The sequence below is a fragment of the Phialemonium atrogriseum genome (assembly GCF_030411735.1).
Source record: "Phialemonium atrogriseum strain 8032-3 unplaced genomic scaffold QBC33scaffold_35, whole genome shotgun sequence".
Taxonomy (NCBI): Eukaryota; Fungi; Ascomycota; class Sordariomycetes; order Cephalothecales; family Cephalothecaceae; genus Phialemonium; species Phialemonium atrogriseum.
In genome coordinates this window covers 205,661-219,149 of record NW_026848172.1, presented here as the reverse complement: position 1 = coordinate 219,149, position 13,489 = coordinate 205,661, and the positions used below count along the sequence as shown (strand labels likewise).

Here is a 13,489-nt window from a genome sequence, read left to right as displayed (position 1 = left end):
TTGTGGCAGAGGATGCGAAAAAGACGAAGTGATAATGCAACATACACGTGTAGAACAGGCAGCAACGCACGTGCGAGGTGGGTGGGGCGTCACCCGGAGGCAGCCGTTCGCAGGCGGGCATTCCCGTGCCGAAGTTAACCCAACCCTAACCCGGATGCCGATTCCGTCATCGGCGCCAGTCCCGGCGAAATATCCTCCGCTCGATTCGGCGCGGGGCGGGGATCGATGTCCATCGCCCTCTGAGAGAGCTCTTGATTGCATTGTAGACAACGGATCACATCAAGCCATGGCAGATACTTCCAAGACGGCCTTACCCTTGGTCGATTTCGCCAGGTTGCGCAGCGCCGAGACAAGAGATGAAGAGCTGGCAAAACTGCGACATGCCCTTTTCACAATAGGGTTTCTCTACCTGGTTAACTCTGGATTGGAGGTTAGTCTTGCAGTTTTGTGTGTAATTACGCTCTAAGGAGTCCTCTAATAATAATCATCTGCCTGTCAGGAAACTGCAGCTGAGTTGCACGGCTCGCTCCCAGGTCTGTTCGCCCTGCCAGCCGAGAAGAAGCAAGCAGTCGCAATGTTGAACTCGCCTTCATTTCTCGGGTACACCCAGCTCGGAGCCGAGATGACCGCTGGCGGGACTGACATGAGAGAGGCAAGAAAGCCAATCCCGCAGCGTATCAAGATTGTCAAATGCTCATGGTATCGACAAAACAGCAATTCGACATTGGCACTGCCACAGAAGATGCCTGGAAAGAGGGCGCGCCGACCTGGACCAAGATGGAAGGAACTAGCCAGGTCAGAAAATGAATATCCCTTCGATGCAGCTGCTCACCTCGTCTCCCCCTGACTAAACGGACGATATACAGTACCCGGACTACCCGGGCTTCAAGCCACTGGTTGGGGAATACCTCCGACGAATGACGGACCTCAGCACCGAGTTCCTCGAGGCCGTCGCCGAGTCACTATCGCTACTGCGGGGCACCTTCGATCCCTTCCTGGGGAGAATGCACCGCCTAAAGCTGATCCGCTACCCGCCCGCCGCAGCCGGCTCCGTCGGCGTGGGTCCGCACAAGGACTCGACCGGCCTGTTCACGTTCCTCTCGCAGGACTCGGTCGGGGGTTTGCAAGTCCTGAGCAAGAGTGGGGAGTGGATTGACGCTCCTCCCATCGAGGGCAGCCTGGTGGTCAATGTGCAGCAGGGATTCGAGGCCGTCACCGGGGGGGTCTGCCCTGCCACCACCCACAGGGTTATTGTAAGTCGGGGGTTCTCCTTCCCAAACTATACCCCGCTAACATTAGGGCAAAGTCTCCAACCTCGGTGACGCGGTACAGCATTCCCTTCTTCCAGGGCGTCAACTACGAGCTTACGCTGGACACTCTGAAGGTCTCAGCAGCGCACATTGTGTCCAAGATCCCCGTGTCCGACGATGCGAAGAAGAGGGCGGTCGATGTGCCGAGCGAGTTTCTTTCACCTCTGTATTCGAGTGTAGGTTCCTTCGCTCTTTTCAGATCCAAATGATATCATCGTACATGTCACGTTCATGTGGCTAACGCTCGTCGACAGCTTGGAGAGGCTCGGTTGAGGAATCGGATCCTAAGTCACCCGGATGTAGGGCAAAAATGGTACCCGGATCTGTACGAGAAGTATCGTCAGCAAACACTCGTATGATCACATCTTGATGCAATCCAAGCCATCCTCTTCGAAACGAGTTATCGCCGACCATTGCCTATTCGTCGTCACTCCCATTATGCACGGCATGAACTGTAACAACTTCCGCACTGTAAGGCAAAAGGTGTGTGTCCGTCTTACCGGCCGGTTCGGGATTATTTATAGTAGATGCGATAGGAGGTCCGCCGGTCATCGGTGAGCAGGTCCGGGACGAGGGCCACCAGTCTCTTTACTTGCTGTTCCAGCAAGTGATGGGACTGCATGGCCCAATGAATCTGTCGAACAGCTTTGACCAATCACATGGGTTCTCCGTCGGAGCGAGGCCGGAGGTGTGAATGGAGCACGTTTGAGCAAGATTCCCGAAACTGCTCATGCCAAGCCAAGTCCCAGTGACCTGGATGGTTCTGACTGCTAATTACTCCGCAAGGTGCAACCCCTCCGCCGGCCAACCTCCAACAGAAATCATTAGCATGGACTCGCGTCACTGATGCATGATTTAATCTATGTCAAATCTGCTCATTACTTCTCGGTCCACCCACCCAAGTGGTACCAAAGGGCTGGAACCTCTCTCGATGAGGAAGTGGGCCAATGGAGATATCATTTCCGTTGATATTACTTTGGGACCTTTAAGCTTCTTGCCCCGGTGCCACCCAACCGAGGTGCCACCCAAACTTTCAGATGAAGCCATCTCAGCCGTCCTCGCCCAGACAATTAGTACGCTCTCCGGCACTAATTAACGCCAAAGGCTCTCTGGAACACCTTCCTGTAGCTCTGCCATAGGCTCATGGTCTGAAAGAGAACAAACATGAGACGCCCAGACCCGACGCAGATCTTCGCCCTCGCAGCCGAGTTTATGGTTGTCGTTCCGACACTGGTCTTGTTCGCGGTCATCTATGCTGACGACCTGAGGACGACACTGTGGGAGATCGGTGGGAACAAAGGATGGAATTCAGATCCAAGACTCCGAATATACTTCTACGCAAATCATCGGGAACCACCTGAGATTCCGTTTATCTGGAGCCAGAGGTACGCCTTTCCGGACATCGAGTCTATCCTATCAAGTCCAAGCTGTTTTCTGAATCGGGGATGATGCTAATTAACGCTTCTCCCAGATTAACCGACTCAGTCCTTGCCATTGCAATGCTCGGGGTTGCAGTATGGTTGGCCAGGTTCACGCTTCTCTATTTTGGGGCTACCATGGCGAGGATCAATGCCGTGTACGATATCTTGCTTTCTGGTCTGTGGACTTACGCCGTGGTTGCCCAATCGTCCGGCGACTTCTCAGATCCAGAACACCCCTGCTCTCGACCGTGGTATCTAGAGAAGAGCTGCACGCAGGTTGGAAGTCAGAATAGAGGGGCCTGTGTTGCCGCCAAGGTATCGTTCTTCCTTGCGCTTCTCGCCATGTGAGTTGAGCCGAACCAAGATTCCTCTCTCACGCCACGTGCTAATTGCTGTTGCTCTCCAGGACTATGTATTTTGTGCGAGCCATATTTTCCGTCTTAGCCCTGGCATATTGGTGTGGAGAGAATGAGGTCTTTGATCGCTCTGTCGACTGGCTCTGCGGCGGGTCCTGGGGTCGCCATCCGTTGGGAGACCCATATTTCAGGATCCCCGACAAGGAGGATGAGTGGGACGCGATATAATTACGAGATATTGAGAAGCTCTGGGGGCTTTTGGTACAAAGTTATCGATATTAGATGTAGGCCACACCTAAACATCAACACCTTGAAACCACGTCAAGTGAAAGCATCTCTCCGAGCTCAGTGTATCCAGAGACGAAGGTGATAAGTCGGATTAGATGGCATGTGGGGTATCTCTCGACATATCATCAGCATTCCGAGTGCAAGTAATTTCCTGATGATGCATTAGCACAACTTCCCACCCCGACTTGATTACCTAGTCCACAGAGTACCATTCCTACGCCTTGGGTACGGGTAGCCGACAGACAGTTCGCAATTGCGTGCATCGCTTTGAGGAAAAGGAAGATTGCCGAATTTCGCTGCTTCTCGATCTGATCGTGTTCAGGTCAAGACTCTGTGACAACAAAACATGCATGCATGAGAAGAAATTGAAAGCCTGCAGTGGCACTGGCCCGGGTGAGGCAGGGAGCAGACGGAATTGCGGGGTGCGGGGAATCTTTGGGGTAATTATTATGGGGAGGTAGTCCACTCTTCACCTCGGCAAATAATGTGGGGGTCACTCCTGTCAACTTAGGTAGATAGGTAGGTAGGTAGGTAGAATTCATATTATACAGTCCGTACAAACAGTCTTGAAGCTTCTCTCTCCCATGCGTCACTTATTTACCGTATCAATCTGATATGTGCTTAATAGGGTGAGAATCTTCATCCCTATCCCCAACAGCCTTCCTGACAGCGGCGACAGCTTGGTCGGCGAACCGCTTGTCCTCGAACACTAGACATTGTTAACATATGATGTCGGTGGCAGACATTACCAAAAAGCAGGTGCGGGACGGGGAGGGGGAGGAGGAATGGATGGAACATACTGAATGCGAGTTCCTCCAACGTTCGGCCAAACGTTTCCGGGAACATGAAGTACACGAAAACGACCTCAAACGCCAACCAGCAGCAGTACGAAATCAGGTACCTCCATCCAACACTGTCGAGCCCGATAGGGTTTACGAAAGTGGTGAAAAATCCCGCAAGGCGGCCCCAGAGCTGGAAGATGGCGATACCGTGCGACCGCTCCATGAACGGCCATACTTCCACCATGTAGGCTAGGGTTTCGCAGAGTTAGCACACCGTTCGAGACAGACTTGTCACCTGGGGGTAATTAGAGTGACGACTTACTGTACGTGAGCGCGTTGTATCCCATGTTGTAGCAAGGAGAGTACGCGTAGATGAAAAACAGCACGGCGATGTTGGCCGCATTGTTGGGCTGGCCAGCATCCACCGCTGTCTGCGCTCGCTCCATTGAGATGGTCCAACCAGTGTAGCACAGCAGCAAGCTGATGGTGCATGTGAGGTACATGACGCGACGGCGGACCTTGAGGACGAGAAGTGAGACCGTGACGCCGCAAACCAGGCTCCAGCATGCGATGGAAAGATTAATCTTCTGGACGAAGGTTGACTCCTTGAAGCCAATAATGGCGAGTAAGTCGCCGAGGTAGTACCTGTTGAGCACAGATGCATGTTAATAAGCAGCCAGAGTGAGGGCCACGTCCTTCGAAGGGTCACATCTTACGAGATGAGCGTGTTTCCGGACCACTGGGTAAAGAGACCAAGCATCGTCGTGATAAGCACACGTCGCCGCATTCCAGCCGTGTTGAATAAATCCAACCATGATTTCTTGGACCCCTCGAGTTCCAACTGGATAGTCGTATGCATCTGGGCCATCTCGGCCTTTACGAATTCCGATTCATCGTCTCCCTCGGCATGATACTTGACCAGGATGGCTCGAGCCTCTTCGGCCCGGTCCTTTGTGATGAGCCACCGGGGACTCTCTGGTAGGAATCTTGCAACAAGCTAATCAGTCCCTGAACAGATTCCTTCCGTCCGACAACTCTTGGGAGTGTGTGCTTACAAGACAAACGAGACCTGTAGGAGAGAGGGGCAGATCTGGAGCAGAGATGGTATCCTCCACGCCCAGTCGTTGGGAATGCTGTTGGTCCCGAAGCAGATTGCGGCAGCGGTGATCTGCCCGACAAAGAAGCTCACGTTGAAGCTATAATGGCTTGATTAGGAGCTGAAACTCTGGGTTGAGGATGGGGCCATGGGCGCGTACAGAGACGTCATCACCGGCCGTTCCTTTGCATGGGCAAGCTCTCCGATGAGCGAAGAGCCAGATACGATGCAGGTGGGGATGCCGAATCCCAGTATCATTCGGGCGACGATGTACATGCCAACTATGACACGAAGTCACACGGTAAGCAGAAGTTCAAGCCAGTGTCGACGGGCAGTGATTAGCGCCTTACCGTGCTGCGAGAATCCCTGGATGAGGGCTCCAACCATCATAATAGACGAGCCGAGAAAAATAGACCATCGCCGACCCAACCTCTCATTCACAATGGGGACAAGAGGGAGCGAGAGAATTGCACCGAGGGAATAAGCAGCGGCTATGATGCCTTTCAGCGCGCCCTGTGGATTGTCGAAGTCTGCATTCGGGATGCTCAGCCAAACTGTCTACCTCAAGATCACACCGGTCACTTCACAACCAGTTCGTGGAATAATGACATACAGGTCTTCCATGCTGGTACAATCTGGAGCGCATTGATCATCTGAGAGTCGAATCCCGATGTCAACTCGATCCCCATGCATGTAGGGAAGAGCATAAAGTAGAGGAATCGCAAGTTTGGCTTCATGAACCAATACGTCTTGTCCTCGTTCGCAAGCCGTGTGAGGATGGGGTCGGACTTGCCGATCTCAGCCTTTGTGGCGGATGCGAGCCCCATGGCGAAATACGGCGGCTGTTCGAGATTGCGGAGATTGTCTTGTTGGGAGGTGGATAGATGGATGATTAGACGACTGCACGAGAGCAGGTCGACAAGACGAACTGGGGGCACTAAATTATTTTGATTAAATGCTGGGGAAGGCGTCTCTTATTAGACACATTCGCCTTATAATTATAGGCTGCGTATGATCTCCAACTTGGCTCTCCTCACAGGGGCAGCAATGGTCAATGCTGTTTCTTTTGGGTTCCCAGTGAAGCAGTTGCCCCAACCCATCGCAGAGTTGGAGTCATGGCGGATGTCCCTTCCCCGGTGTCCAATGCAATGTAGTTACCCAGACTTCCTACGACTTTAGAGCCGACTTCGATCGCCAGGGTTAGCTCAGGTGAGGTCTTGGCAGGACCAGGGATCAATCACAAGCTTCGTTTGGACCTGGGTAAATGCACCACAAGGCGGCTCTTTTTTACCGACGACGATCCCTGAGACACGCCAAGGTAGGGAATGGTAATGTTCCGGCGTTCCATCCAGCTCCCTTCTACCGACCCCATGCATCAAACAATATCTCTACACTTACAATTAGTCCTCGGTTCGCATCGGTTCTCTACATAGCCAAGGAGTTTCAAATAATTAAGACCAATCACACAATAAAGGAGCCCAACTCGAGATCAAATTGTTTCCACCATGTGCTCTTCTGATGAATGGGCACGTTTGCCACACTTTACGGCCTAGAGAGAAACAAATGTCAGCAAAAGCGTTTGACGCCAGGGCAGATAAGTCCCATCGGTTGACATTGGTTGAGACCATGAAGGCTTGCGCGCACGGAGGCTTGCATTTTGAGTTCACAACGCAACGTTTGCACGCAAGTTACCAGAAGAAGTCACAGTATCTTCAGCAGTCATCAAGTGAAACTGATCTTCTCTCGTCACAGGCTACTTACTATGTTGATGATGGGAGTACAGCGTTGCTCGTGGCATGCATTTGACAGGGGTTTCCAGAAGGCCTGGCCCTTCCCCGCATTTTTGCATCCATTCGGGGATTTACATGATTGTATTAGATTCCCAGCCCAAGTTAAACAGCAGTGGTTGCCGAAACCCGCGATCGGGACCAGCCAGCCAGCATGTACGGTTACCCCGACTGCTTCCTTATTGGCACGTTAATTTAATCTGGCCGTAAACGCCACTCTCTTCCCCAGAATTTTGACCGCATGAGCGGCTTGGAGCCTGGGCGAGCCAGACTTTTGGGATCCAGTGTAGGTTGTTCTTTTAATTTGGCCTCCAATTCCGGATCCCGGCAGCATCCCCGTTGCGGCTATATCAGAAAGTAATTGTTTGGATAAATGGTGCTTGTCGAACAGTATCAATGTGACCTACCGTATTTTTTTGCCTTCCACCCGGAAAAGGGTAGTCGATATCTGATCACGCACCTAGGTAGGTTATGATAAACCCAATGTCAAGGCCGCCGGGCCTCAGCCCGCCTCGCTCTTTTCCCATCGCCAGCAGCCAACCCACCTGGCAAGACCACAAGACAACGAACGATGCACTGGAACTCGCTTGCTGCCGTTGCGGCGCTTATGGCACCTGGCGCCACTGCTCTGCTTCGCTTTTCATGTTCATCTCTTGTCATCGATCGCCTTGACCCCTTGGTCAATCCGAGCCAGATGCCCTCCCCGCATCTGCACCAGATCGTGGGCGGGAACGGCTTCAATGTCACCATGGATCCCACCAAAGACATCTCCGACGTTGCGACATGCACAACCTGCACCTTTGCCGAGGACTTTTCCAACTACTGGACTGCCGTGCTGTTTTTCAAGGCACGAAACGGCACCTACAAGCAGGTGCCGCTGCAGCCCAACATCGGATTCGAGCAGGCCAACGGCGGCATGACGGTTTACTACTCGCCCCAGGCCCGGGGTACCGTCACGGCCTTCAAGCCGGGCTTCCGCATGCTCATCGGCGACCCCAATGCCCGCGACAAGGCCAAGGCGCAGAAATACCGCCAGCTCACGTACACCTGCCTGCTTACCACGGGCACCAGGTCCGGGGAAACCAAGAACTTCCCGACGAGGCCTTGCCCGGCCGGCATCATGGCCAACGTCCGCTTCCCGACCTGCTGGGACGGGAAGAACCTCGACAGCCCCGATCACATGAGCCACGTGGCGTACCCATCCATGGGCACGTTTGAGAGCAACGGGCCCTGCCCGACAACGCACCCCGTGCAGATCCCGCAGCTCTTCTACGAGGCAATTTGGGACACCAGGCAGTTTAACAACAAGTCGCAATGGCCCGAGGATGGCTCCCAGCCCTTTGTGTGGAGTCAGGGAGACGAGACTGGTTTCGGCACTCACGGTGACTATGTCTTCGGCTGGAAGGGCGACGCTCTCCAGAAGGCGATGACGTCCAACTGCAATATCAACTGTCCCCAGCTCAAGTCTCAGTCAATTGCGCAGGGTAACCAGTGCAACGTTAAGCCTAAGGTCCATGAGAATCTCGGTGGGTGGCTCGACCAGCTTCCTGGTATAGATGAATTGTAAATGTAGGGAAAGACGGGAACGCTGGCATGTAAAATGCAGTGAGTCGAAGATTCCTAGCAAAGATACCAATCAACCAGTGGTCCCATTGTATTTTGTTAGATGAATATAGATGACTATTATCACACCTAGGAAGGGTAAATGATGTCCCACGGAATCGCTCGACGAATGAGCCTTTACGCCCTAGCTGGAAGAGCTGTGTCGGTGGTAGCGAGTTAAAGAAGCGAAGCCGGGAGGTTGACCCCTGGGAAGGATTGTAGGAAGGCAACAAGAGTAACATTATCCCGATGAACTCTTGTAATCATTGCCCACGGAGGGATATCCATGCGATGTCAAACGATATAACAATTTCTCCGCGGGCAGGTGCTATTTACTCCGCGGGCAGGCGGTCTGTGCGGCGCAGGTGCGAGCAGCTGCCGGAAAATCCTGGCAGGTGGTATCGAAGCTGGCGGCCCTCTCGCACAGGCCATCTCTACACTGCCTGGGGCTACACCGCCTGGGGCTACACCGCCTGGGGCTACATATTACGCCACGAAGTCCAAAACCTTCTCGCCGCACCTACAACACCACACATTCAATTGAAGTAATAAAAAATAGACTTGGAGGATGGCCTTAATTAGGGCTATCTGGAAATACTAGTTATAAGTGGTTCTGACAAGTGGTTGCGGCGGGATTCTGTTGTGGCTAAAGGTCTTCTGTGAAGAGGGATGATGCCAGCAAATTGGCCCAAACAACCATTCTAGAGGCGATTGACTAGCCCCTAACCTTCGCAGTAGGCTTTACTGCATGACCACTCTGGGTCTGTTGGACGGCCTGCTGTGGGCCTGTGGAAACGCCTGCGGGAGTGCCTGTGGAAGTGCCTGCAGAAGTGCCTGCAGAAGTGCCTGCAGAAGTGCCCGCAGAAGTGCCTGCGGAAGTGCCTGCGGAAGTGCCTGCGGGAGCGCCTGTGGGAGCAGTAGATTGGGCAGCAACTGCAGCTGAGCCAGATGGCTCTGGTTGAACAGTCTTTGGTCGATTCTTGCTTCCCTTGGGCTGGCCTTGCTGTTGCTTTGGCGCTGGCTTCCTCTCGTTGCCATTCCCTTCGTTGCTATTGCTAGCAGCACCACTGACCTGCTCCTACTGACTTCGTCGGCGCCGAATATTAGGTTGTAGGCGTGATCTAGGCACCACACGACGTATCGGCTGGACTGTGGATGACTGCGAGCTACTTGCAGGTGTATTCTGTTGACTGGAAGCATCTTCTTTGCGTGGATGGACTACTATTGAATGCGGGAGCGGAATCGGGTTGTTCCTTGGGCGACCTTGGAGTCGACTTGCAACAGGGGGGTTTCGAATACGGAGGTATGGGTCATCGTTGTCCTGTTAAATAGCAGATGTTAGATAATCATGTGAAAGAATGAAGCTATTCCTTTACCAGCTGCTGTGGAAGATGCTAGTGGCTATCAACGTCTCCAAGGACCAACGGCTCATTTGTTTGAAGCCGTTCTAGTATCAGATGACGGCAAGGAAGACCCATCTGGTCCTTTACTGTACACTCTGCTGTACACTGGCTGATATCCTCTGCAAGGCGTGTTGCTGTTGGGACTGCTTTTGAAGCCATCAAATACTCCTTGTTGATCTGGTCAAGGGCGTAGTATGAGATCTGACGAGGTAAACGACTAAGGTAATCCTGGGTAAGATATATCTGCCTTACCCTTTTCTCCTGCTTAGCAACTATCTGCGTTAGGCGTTGCTGCTAATCACTGCAGAGTTCTTGAAGTGCCTTGACAAGCCAGAAGAGATTGCTGTTACTGTTAAGAAGGTAGCCTTTGATATTGAAGTTGCTAGATTCTGTAGGTGAAGTAACGCGAGTGCCTTAATTCAAGTAGGTCTTGATATGGTGCTGGGCCTACTGATCTCTCACTGGCATCTACGACTTCTGAAGGTAAGAAAGGATCTTTTCCTGATATGCAAACTTATCCCGAAGCTTGCTTCACGCCTCCTTGAAATTATCTTCGGTATCTGCAAACACCACGACCTTCTAGAGCTGTAGAATGCCATGATGATCGTGAGGAATCTTGTTAGAGGCAGTAGCTACTGCCTTGTGTCGATGAACCCCTTGGTTTACGCTCTGCAGCGTATCACAGTCTTCATCGTTAAGCTGATCTTGGTTGACTGACTTTGAAGGTTCCTACGCCTCGCTGTCGCTGTCACTGTCACTGCTAGAAGAGTCTGAACCTGATTCCTGCTTTTACTTTGTCTTGGCTTGAAGGAGAACGTTCTTGTTTATATGGAAGATATAGATTTGAAGCTGCGTGGCTGGAAATACTGCCTGTACAGCGCTACGAAGCTGCTTGTCTTGGTCAGTCACTACTACATGGGGGACTGGAGTGTTGATCTTGGCCTGCATCTGGTTTAAGCTGTCTATAAGGAAGTCAAAAGACTCCCTTTTCTCGTCGTTGATGAGCCTAAACGCTAGGTTGGCAACTGTATTGAGCCTAGTGGTTGTGGTTATCACAAGAAGAGGATATCGACTCTTATTGGTGCTGTATGTGTTGTCAATCGAAAGGACCTTGCCATGGCGCTTCTATATGCCCTCACACTAAGGGAAGGTAAAGATGATGCCAAGCAGCTGGTCTGGGTTGTTAGGATCTATCTTGTGGATGTAGTTGATGTTCCTGTCGTTGAATTTCTTAAGCAGCGCGCTAGCAGAAGTATACCTATCCAACTCTTGAAGGCGAAGTTGATGGCGGGTGTTACTAATGTCTTTCTGGGTATATACAGAGCTGGGCAGGTTGTCTTGGACAATGCCTGCCACATCGCGGGACTGTATTCCAACCTGCTGTGACTGCGCTTTGATTATCTCAAGGGCCTTGGCAGTCATCTTGCGATGCATTGGATGGGCCGATGGATTGCTAGAGGCTTGATGGTTGTGGATGTGAAAGGCGGGATCCTTGTTGTTGTAATATATCTAGCCCTGTTGAGCGCGACTAGTCCCTGGGATTACCTGGGCAACAGCAAAGCTGCGAAAGGGGTAGTTGGTTTTGCGCGATTTTGTCTTCCGTATCGTTGCTTGAGAGGGCTGAGGTTGGAAGGACTGGTCACAGCGAATAACATATCGAGTTGCCTGGTTGTTGATGTAGTTTGACGCGTTTTTCCTAATCACAGCGTAGCCGTGGGCCTTTGCGAAGTCGTTGAGAGAATCATGGAGCTCTTGGATTGTTGCTGCAGGGACTCTTGACCTATCTTCTTGTAAGATTCCACCCTTAGGAGGCAGCTCAAGTCTAAAAACAGGGTTGGGATCTTCGAAGTCATTGTCGTCATCATTGTCAAAGTGGTAAAAGTTGTTGGGGTGGCGGTTGGAATCTTCTTTGCGGTTGGAATCTTCTTTGCGGTTGGAATCTTCTTTGCAGTCGGAATCTTCTTTGCGGTGGGGATCTTTGCGGTCGGAATCTTCTTCGCGGTTGAGATCTTCGCGGTTGGAATCTTCTTTGCTGATAGAGTTGTCAAGGTTGTACATGAAGCGAGTGAAATTATCACCAACGCTTGGGATACTGAGATCAGACTCTTTAGAGTCTTTGCGGTCAAGATCTTCTTTGCTGTCGGAGGCTACGCCGTTGGAATCTTCGTAGTCGGAATCTTCTTTGCTGCCAGACGCCTCGCCCTTGGAATCTTTGCCGTCAAGCCTGACTAGGTTGTCCGAAAAACCTTCCCACTCCTCGCCATCGTGAATACTGTCAGGATCACTGTCAATGGCTGTTAAGTCGATGACCTCCTGTGGCTGACGGCGCTGCGGCTGTAGATCCACCACTGGTCTGTACCGGGCAACGTCGATGAGGTCCTCAATCAGTGGAAACTCGTCAGAGGAGTCTGTATCGTTGTTGTCTGGCGCGCTTATTGTAACTATCGACTAGGAAGTCGTCAGTCAACGCGTTAGAAGAGCGGGCAAAGTGCCAGACCTACTGAGGTGGAAAAGGCGCAACGGCAATAGCAGTCAATTCAATTCGGTATTGTGGTAGGAAAGTAGGAAGGTAAGGAAGGTAGGTAGGTAAGTTAGGTGGCAGTAAAAGTTAGGTTGGCTACGTCATTACTGCTACGTCATTACTTGCAGTGGATGCTGTGGCAGTATTTTCTGGCAGTATTCTTAAAGGGCCGCCGGCTTCGATACCACCTGCCAGGATTTTCCGGCGGCTGCTCGCACCTGCGCCGCACAGACCGCCTGCCCGCGGAGTAGACAACGCATGCCCGCGGAGAAATTCTCATAACGTTTGAAAAGGGGGTAAGAGGGGTGGGCTGTGCAGATTGACCATGTGGAGTAGTTCATTGTTTCCTCCTCAAGTCTAACATGCAGATGGTCCAAACACCTCTCTCAATATCTTTTATGGCATCACGCCTAGACCTTCTAGTTATTCTGCATCTGATTAGTTGTTCTTGAACCTTTGCGTGAACCTATCAATTGGACCAGCGTGGCGACCCAAAACCCGGCTAGTAACTGCACCGACTCAGCGCCGTTGCGAATGCAAGTCTATTTGTCTTTTAGATAGTCATTAACTGCTTGATTCAATCTCTCAGCTTTCCTGACATCGGGCGACTCGTGGGGGTGCTCGCCGTTTTGCACTGCACGTGCATAGTCACGTGGATGCATCGGAACCCAGTAAACCCCGTTCGGTCCCGAGCTAGAGTTTTGGTGGTCCGTCCACCAGGCAGGGGCTCCGGCGGTCCCGTCACGGCGACTGGCCGGGGACTGCGGCGACCCAAAAATTTTGCAACACCGCCGAAAGGATTCAGACTGGGTTGATTTTGTCGATGATGCTCCACAAGGCCTCGCGTACAATGAGTTCTAGCATTTGTATAAAAAGCTGCCCTTCTATCTTGAGAACGGAGCTTGGATTTGGGTTATCAGCAT

At 52.0% G+C, this 13,489-nt stretch overlaps 5 protein-coding genes across 5 annotated transcripts; 3 read left to right on the top strand and 2 right to left on the bottom strand.

The window, feature by feature from the left end:
• Window positions 1–286: 286 nt before the first annotated feature.
• Window positions 287–1,669, top strand: QBC33DRAFT_460250 (uncharacterized protein; the record flags this gene model as incomplete). The annotated part of the gene is made up of 6 exons (XM_060424973.1): window positions 287–430; window positions 500–685; window positions 715–795; window positions 867–1,253; window positions 1,307–1,486; window positions 1,565–1,669. The coding sequence occupies 6 exons, from the start codon at window positions 287–289 to the stop codon at window positions 1,667–1,669; spliced, it is 1,083 nt and encodes a 360-aa protein (XP_060279258.1).
• A 430-nt stretch (window positions 1,670–2,099) lies between these two features.
• QBC33DRAFT_252581 (uncharacterized protein) lies at window positions 2,100–3,197 on the top strand. Its single transcript, XM_060423016.1, has 2 exons — window positions 2,100–2,695; window positions 2,782–3,197. The coding sequence occupies exons 1-2, from the start codon at window positions 2,475–2,477 to the stop codon at window positions 3,077–3,079; spliced, it is 519 nt and encodes a 172-aa protein (XP_060279257.1). The 5' UTR covers window positions 2,100–2,474; the 3' UTR covers window positions 3,080–3,197.
• Window positions 3,198–3,980: 783 nt separating this feature from the next.
• On the bottom strand, window positions 3,981–6,080 carry QBC33DRAFT_460186 (putative mfs sugar transporter; the record flags this gene model as incomplete). Its single annotated transcript, XM_060424966.1, has 8 exons — window positions 3,981–4,084; window positions 4,176–4,406; window positions 4,480–4,802; window positions 4,874–5,143; window positions 5,213–5,353; window positions 5,414–5,534; window positions 5,604–5,783; window positions 5,867–6,080. 8 exons carry the CDS (start codon window positions 6,078–6,080, stop codon window positions 3,981–3,983), a joined length of 1,584 nt encoding a protein of 527 aa, XP_060279256.1.
• A 1,463-nt stretch (window positions 6,081–7,543) lies between these two features.
• On the top strand, window positions 7,544–8,607 carry QBC33DRAFT_599292 (uncharacterized protein; the record flags this gene model as incomplete). The annotated part of the gene is made up of 1 exon (XM_060432024.1): window positions 7,544–8,607. Exon 1 carries the CDS (start codon window positions 7,612–7,614, stop codon window positions 8,605–8,607), a length of 996 nt encoding a protein of 331 aa, XP_060279255.1. The 5' UTR covers window positions 7,544–7,611.
• A 2,193-nt stretch (window positions 8,608–10,800) lies between these two features.
• Window positions 10,801–12,907, bottom strand: QBC33DRAFT_599279 (uncharacterized protein; the record flags this gene model as incomplete). The annotated part of the gene is made up of 3 exons (XM_060432023.1): window positions 10,801–11,554; window positions 11,591–12,486; window positions 12,850–12,907. 3 exons carry the CDS (start codon window positions 12,905–12,907, stop codon window positions 11,186–11,188), a joined length of 1,323 nt encoding a protein of 440 aa, XP_060279254.1. The 3' UTR covers window positions 10,801–11,185.
• Between the last annotated feature and the right edge of the window lie 582 nt (window positions 12,908–13,489).